The sequence below is a fragment of the Cupressus sempervirens genome, chromosome 3 (genome assembly GCF_028749045.1).
Source record: "Cupressus sempervirens isolate cs-2001-9-10 chromosome 3, ASM2874904v1, whole genome shotgun sequence".
Classification (NCBI taxonomy): domain Eukaryota; kingdom Viridiplantae; phylum Streptophyta; class Pinopsida; order Cupressales; family Cupressaceae; genus Cupressus; species Cupressus sempervirens.
In genome coordinates, this window is record NC_143120.1 from 542,319,718 (window position 1) to 542,326,338 (window position 6,621).

The 6,621-nt window shown below is 36.2% G+C and overlaps 1 protein-coding gene across 1 annotated transcript; it reads right to left on the bottom strand.

Annotated features, from left to right (window-relative positions):
• Positions 1-3,401: 3,401 nt before the first annotated feature.
• On the bottom strand, positions 3,402-6,222 carry LOC149567563 (uncharacterized). Its single transcript, XM_089820780.1, has one exon. The coding sequence runs from the start codon at positions 6,019-6,021 to the stop codon at positions 4,084-4,086; it is 1,938 nt and encodes a 645-aa protein (XP_089676906.1). The 5' UTR covers positions 6,022-6,222; the 3' UTR covers positions 3,402-4,083.
• Between the last annotated feature and the right edge of the window lie 399 nt (positions 6,223-6,621).

Sequence of the window (6,621 nt, forward strand, 5' to 3'; positions counted from 1 at the left end):
AGAAGCTTATATCAAACATGTGAAAGACATTTTGAAGGATATTGGATGTTGCATTGGAGTTTGTGCATTACCTTGCAAGATAGCAAGAAATGCATAGCTAGGAATCTAGGTGAGCTAAGAGTGGAAATAATTGGGGTGGTAATTGATGTAATAGATCTTGTAGAAGGGGATAATTGAGGGAGATCCTCTTGGGAATAGGGTCAAATAGTAACCCTAAACGCTTAGAAAAGGCCTTGGCAAGTTTGGGTTTTGAGACTTTTGGATCTTCATTACATCATAGACTAAGGCAAATTAGGAATCCCTCCTCATCACTCTACATAGCGGAATAACTAAACCACTGTCATCTGCATGTCATTGAACCACGCCAAAGGATCATTTTTATCAGTAGAAGGTATTTTATTGATTTTAGAAACACTTCAAAAAATAAAAATGAAAATAAATCACACATTGACCCTTAAATCAACCTACTAACTCATGTTTTCCTAATATGATACACAACAGATTGAAAGTTTTCAATTATCCAATTTCTTCGTTGCCTCGGCCAAATTGTAGCGCAACCGCTGATTTGAAAAACTCAGGAGTCATGAAATGAGAAACAAGGGAATCTCCATAGAGTAAATTTTATTGAGATGGGTGTAAATCCTAAATGCTTAATGTTAGCCTACCTGTTAAGGAAATCGTTGCAAGTAGGCTGGCTTATAAATTATTGTTTTCTGACTGCTATTAGTTCCAGCCCATCATTAAAAACTTAGGGAATTATTCTTTTGTAATTCCACCTTTGTATCTAGCCTGGCCTAAAATACAAACAAGGATTCTAGCCACCAGAAATCTCGAACATTAGAGGAAAAGCAGATGGCTTGCATTTGTATACCACCTTTGCATCCATTGTGGGAACAAGGATTCTAGCTTACCAGAAAGCTTGAACGTTAGAGGAAAAGTAGATGAGCATAGCAAAACCTCCAATCGGATTTCAAGGAATTATCCACACAATTCCTTCTCAAAATCTGTTCCTTTTTTTTATTATAAGAAAATCTGCAAAATCTGTCCCCTACATAGTTCATTTGTTCTTAAAATTGTGTGTTAAATCTCTTGGATTTGTTCATTCTATATTATGCTGAGAAAGGCCGGGTTGAAAGGTATGGAGAGGTGGACGAACGAGGCAGGCTTTATTTGAAGTTTGGTCGAACACAGAGGAAAAGTTCCACTGGGATTCAGGCCATCCAGCACAGCGAGGATCGTGGGCGATAATGTCATTATACACTCATGGAGTAAAATTGCAGAATAAAATTATCAGTTTGAAGAGTAAACCAATGTGTCTTTTTATCCAGCGTAGCCTGACTACTAAGCCATGACATGATCCAGCAGCGGTTGTCTGTCGTGTTTTGGGCTGCCACCTACTAGAGGTACCATTTCCAACACTGTATCCACTTATCCTCTTACCGATCGCGGTGTCGTTGGCTAATTTCCCGCCATAAGACTGTCAGATTGTGGTCGAAGTCTCTGCTTTATTATTATTATTATATATTATCTTGTAATTTGAAAATAATAATAATAGTAAATGATAAATATTCATTATCCCTATACCGAACCCAATAAGGAGGGTACAACTCTCACCAGAAATGAAGGAAATGAAAGCTCTGATACTTTTTGAAAGATGGGTTATTTCTTTCTACCTAAAACAAAAACATTCATATAACTGTTTTCCTCCCTTGTACAATGACATAACCATATCTCCTCTCCTTCGCATTAAGCTAAGAAAGCAAATTAACAATGCTGACCGGCAAAGAAGAAAAATGTAAAATAAAAAGTGCAAATAATATAACGGTCACTGAATTTCAGAACAAATCCAAACTTTGTCATTCATAAAAGAAATTCTTAGCAAGCTATAATTTCTATACATTCATTTCGACAAAGAAATTCGTGACAGAGAATATCATTGACCACTTGAGTGTTTTGTTCCTGCGAGTGATAAAGAGAATTGAGTAATGAATACATTGATGGACTTTTCCAGAGCATACTTGATTTTCAAATTATGGAAATACAATAGATGATACCGTAAGATATCTTCGTGACAATACTTTCATTTGTTAAGAGAGTAATTCTTTTTGTGAGTACTCCTCAATAGTCCGATCAAAGTTCCCAGAATCAATTTTTTCTAATCCTATAAGGCAATTCCTCCAAATGCTAAATCTAATAGGAGAGATGATGCTGCAATTTATCTCACAAAACTTTAAACTATTGCAAGCTAAATAATCACATACAAAAAGATTCAACTCGTAAACACAGAACACAAGATATACGTGGAAAATCCTTCTCGGGAAAAAACCCCACTCCAAAGCCAGACTTAGTTGTATTTTCAGCAACAATAGTTATATTACAATCTACAGAGCCACAACTCTTCAAGAGTATTTAGCTGTGATATCAAATCTGGAACAATTCCGGCAGCATAACAACAGTCTTCAAACAATGCGCTCTCTCTCATAATTCTCTACAACAATGCCTTGTAATTAAGTTTTTCATACAAGAGAAAACAGTTTCTAAAGCATCTACATTCAACACATTTACAAATTATTTTAAAAACTTCCTTATGCACAACTCTTGCATAAAAATAAAGCACAAGAGAATAAAATTACAAAAAACAGAAGCTTTCTGTTTTTTACTCCAAGTCTTTTCTTGTAGAAGAATCCAGCTTCATTTAACGACTTTCTATGAAAGCACAAATAAAACAATTAATTATGGTGAGACTGAGTCACCTTATCCTAACAGTACACAATTCTGCCATAATCTTTGAATAGTGTGTTCTCCCGCATTGGTAGTTGTGGACGGCTCTACAAAAGTTTGAAATGCTTAAGGGAATCGGCCATAATCATATCTGCCTCAAATGCCCATAACCAATGAGCAACTTCTGCATTAAGAACATTACAAAAAATAGAATTTACATAAAATATTTGTTATGCTCCATGCAACATGTATCATCTGAACCGCCAACCGTTAAAGCCTTCTGTAAAAATGCGAGCAAACTCTTACTGTCTTCTGGGCGTTCTATTGCATAGAAATTTGCAAGCTCTCTGATTTGGCCAACAGAAAACTGCCAGCATCCGTATTGCACAGGCATCCATTAAAGATTGATCATCTTTTGTTCACAAACATTGAGAAAACTATAACAATGGTAAAATAAAGCAATACTATTAGACTGAAAGAAAATGTTTAATCACCGATTAACTGTTTATCCTCCGCATTAGTTCTTTGCCATGGCAGGAACTAATGGCATAGAAGTTCGTTTTTACCAAACCCAGAAAACAGAAACATTCAGTATATCCTGATCATAAAACTTAGTTATTGTACTTGCTCAAAAAAAGCTCATTTAACTGAAATCACTAACAAAAGGCGACAACCAGAAATTATAAAATTTAATTCAGATACTACTGATTTTCAACTTCTACAATAATAAAAGTCAGCTGAAGTACTGCAAAGTTGGCCGCAGCAATAGGATTCCCGTATCCATGTTTTTACAAGACATTTTTGTCTTTTGCATCTCAAATTATATTTTGTCTATCTTGGCATTTCAATTGCTCTGCATGAAATTGATTGATACAAGATGAAATAGTTGATATGCTGCATATCATCTCAAGATCTGACTGTCTTATTTCAATGTATGGACACACCAATCAATGTTTTACAAGACTGTCTGTCTTCCGGAACTACAACTGAAAGTAGCGAAGGAAAATATCTCTCGTTGCAGTCAAAAATTTAACTGGTCATAAGAATATAATTTCCTCTTCAGCAGATAAAGTATATGATTTTGTTTGATGCAAATCTTCAAAAGACGATATAGCAATGATTAAATATTTCCATCCAGACTTGACAACCAAGATTCAGTCCCAAAAAATGGTATAAGTTCCTTTGGAAGTGTTACCGGCTATTGTTCACCAAGGAACACTCATCTCCATGTCCACTTTCAGCATGGAAAAACTGTGCATTGATTGGCAGAGAAGGCAGGTTAAAATATATAACATTAGACCTTATGTACCAAAAATACAAATAAACACCTCCTGGCCTCCAAGCAAATCTGCTGGAAATGTGTTAAACATCTCGCTTTCGACTTGGATGCACCCCCCTGTTCAGTGCTGATAGATAAATTTGATCTGCTTCTTCAGTCCTTTTCTGTCTGAGAAATCCATTAATCAAAAGATTGTAAGTGTCTAAATTTGGAACCGTGTTATGTGCAATCATGAAATTTAAAATTGCTTTTGCATCTTCCATTCTTCTCTGTCTGCAAAAACCCTTGATGACCATGTTGTAAGTCGTAGGGTTGGGAATAAAGTCTCTAGAAATCATCTCATGTATAAGGCCAACAGCATCATCCATTGCCCCTACTTTTGAATACGACATTACACCTAGAAAGTAATCATTTGCATCAAAAGGATGACCAACCTCTTGTAGTCTTTTAAAAACTATACTTGCATCCTTGTGGTTACCAATCCTGTTAAGTCCTCGGGCCAGGCTGTAGAGTGAATGTAAATTTATCTTAATTTCTTTATCTATTGCTTCAATGTAAATGCTAAAGGCCTCTGGAACTCGTTCCCTTTTCACAAGCCCCTGAATCAAGAAGTTGTAAGTGATAGAATCAGGGCTACAACCATTCTCCTGCATCACTTTAAAGATATCTATAGCTTCATCCCACCTGCGATTCCTGGAATGTCCAGTAATCAGTGCATTGTATGTTACAGTATTAGGTTTTAGTCCCCTTGCCAAAGCTTCTTGGAATATCCCATTTGCCCTGTCCAGGTCTCCTGCCTTGCATAATCCATCTATAAGAATTGTGTATGTGTGAATATTGGGCACCAAACCTTTCTCTTCTATTGAATTCACCAGTTGTAAAGCATCCTCAGCTTTTCCAACCATGAAGAGACCCTTTGCTAGAAAGTTGTATGTGTAAATGTTTGGCTCACAATTGTATGCATGCATGTTTCTAAATACTACATAAGCCAGTTCTATCTCTTCCAACTTGCAGAGGTGAGAAATAACAATAGTAAAAGTCACCACATCAGGAGCGCAGCCCTCAAAGATCATTGCCTGTAGAGTATCCAAAGCAGCTTCCCTATTTCCTTTCAAGAAAAGCAACTGAATTTTTAAGGTGTATGATAGCCTGTTTAGAGGAATCCCATTCTGAGCCATTTTAGTAAACACATTATCTGCCCTGTCAAACATTTTGTTTTTTATAAGAACCGTCAGGAGAGAGTTGCAACCAGTAAGGCTGGGCTTGTGCCCAACCTCCTCTATCAAATCAATGGTTTCCTGAGTCTCTTGGAGTTTTCCAATCATTCCATATGAATTCACAATGCTGCTTAGCATGCTCTTTGTAATCTCACATCTTTCTGATCTCATTTTCTTCAAGGAGAACATCTCATCAAACATCCCTGCCCTGCCCAGGATACTAAGGATGGTATAATAGACATCCGTGTTATGTTCATAACCCTCCTGTCTATCTGCCCAGTTGAAAAAACTCAGAGCATTTTGGGCACAGGCTTGAAGATTGAGCACCTTCACCACCAAATTAGGTTCTAGGTCTTGGGGTCCGAGGTTAATCACGTCCTCCCACTTATCATTCTGTTGAATAGTTTCGCAGATTTTATCGGCGAGATCCTCTTGATGCACAGGCATTGCAAGAGAGGTTTTGGTATCAGAGGCTCCAGAACTATTAATTTTTGGGGGTTTTGACCCATTGGTTTTTTTGAGGCTTCTGCTGTGTTTCAATGGCAACGAGAACGGGTATAATCGATCATCCCTTGAATTCGTGAAGTGGATCTTTCTTGTTCTTGTGGGTTTACCTTTCCCATTAAAAACATGAAGTGGGACATCACAAGGAAAAAACCAAAAACCAGGACGAGAGGAGGAGGCAACTGTACCTACCATTTCAGCGCCGGAATTCGGATGTTTTAGCGTAAAAACGCCATTTTCGAGCAGGTCAAGATGGTTATGGAGACATAAATTGGGTGTCCTTGGTCTCAGAAACTCCATGGGCCTTGAAGAGACACGGACGGTCAAGCAAATATATCTGCCTTATCTCTCACAAAGATCATACTGTGGAGCTTTTTCTTTTTGTTGATGGAGAGGCTTTTAAAACCCCAGATCAAACCCAGGATTTTATCGTCGCCAGGGCACCTATATTTTATTATTGTTCATTATTCAATCATGGCGTGTTTTATTGGATGCGGCTATGTTACCTCTTAAATGCATCGCTAGCGTATATATATTTATACATATATATATATAAGTGGAGAGTTATCTTTCTCGAGGTGCCTATTGCATTGAGACAATTTATGAAAATAGACGCTTCAAAAAGATAACTCTCGACTTTTATAAATATATATAAATTAATAGCAGATAGAGCTCACAATTAATAAGCACAATTAATAATGTTATTTGTTTAAATATATTATATTTGTTTATTTTATTATTATTTATTTAAAAAAATATTATTTTCATTTATTAAGTTTATTTAATTATTAGAATAAATAATTTTAATTATTAATAAATATTAAAATAAAATTTGGGATAATGCATTTGAATAATTAATTTTGATCAACTTAATAAAAATGTCAATTTTTTAAAGGGTAG

Excerpts from the sequence above, each read along its gene's own strand:
- LOC149567563 (XM_089820780.1), bottom strand. The coding sequence starts at position 6,021 with ATGGAGTTTCTGAGACCAAGGACACCCAATTTATGTCTCCATAACCAT.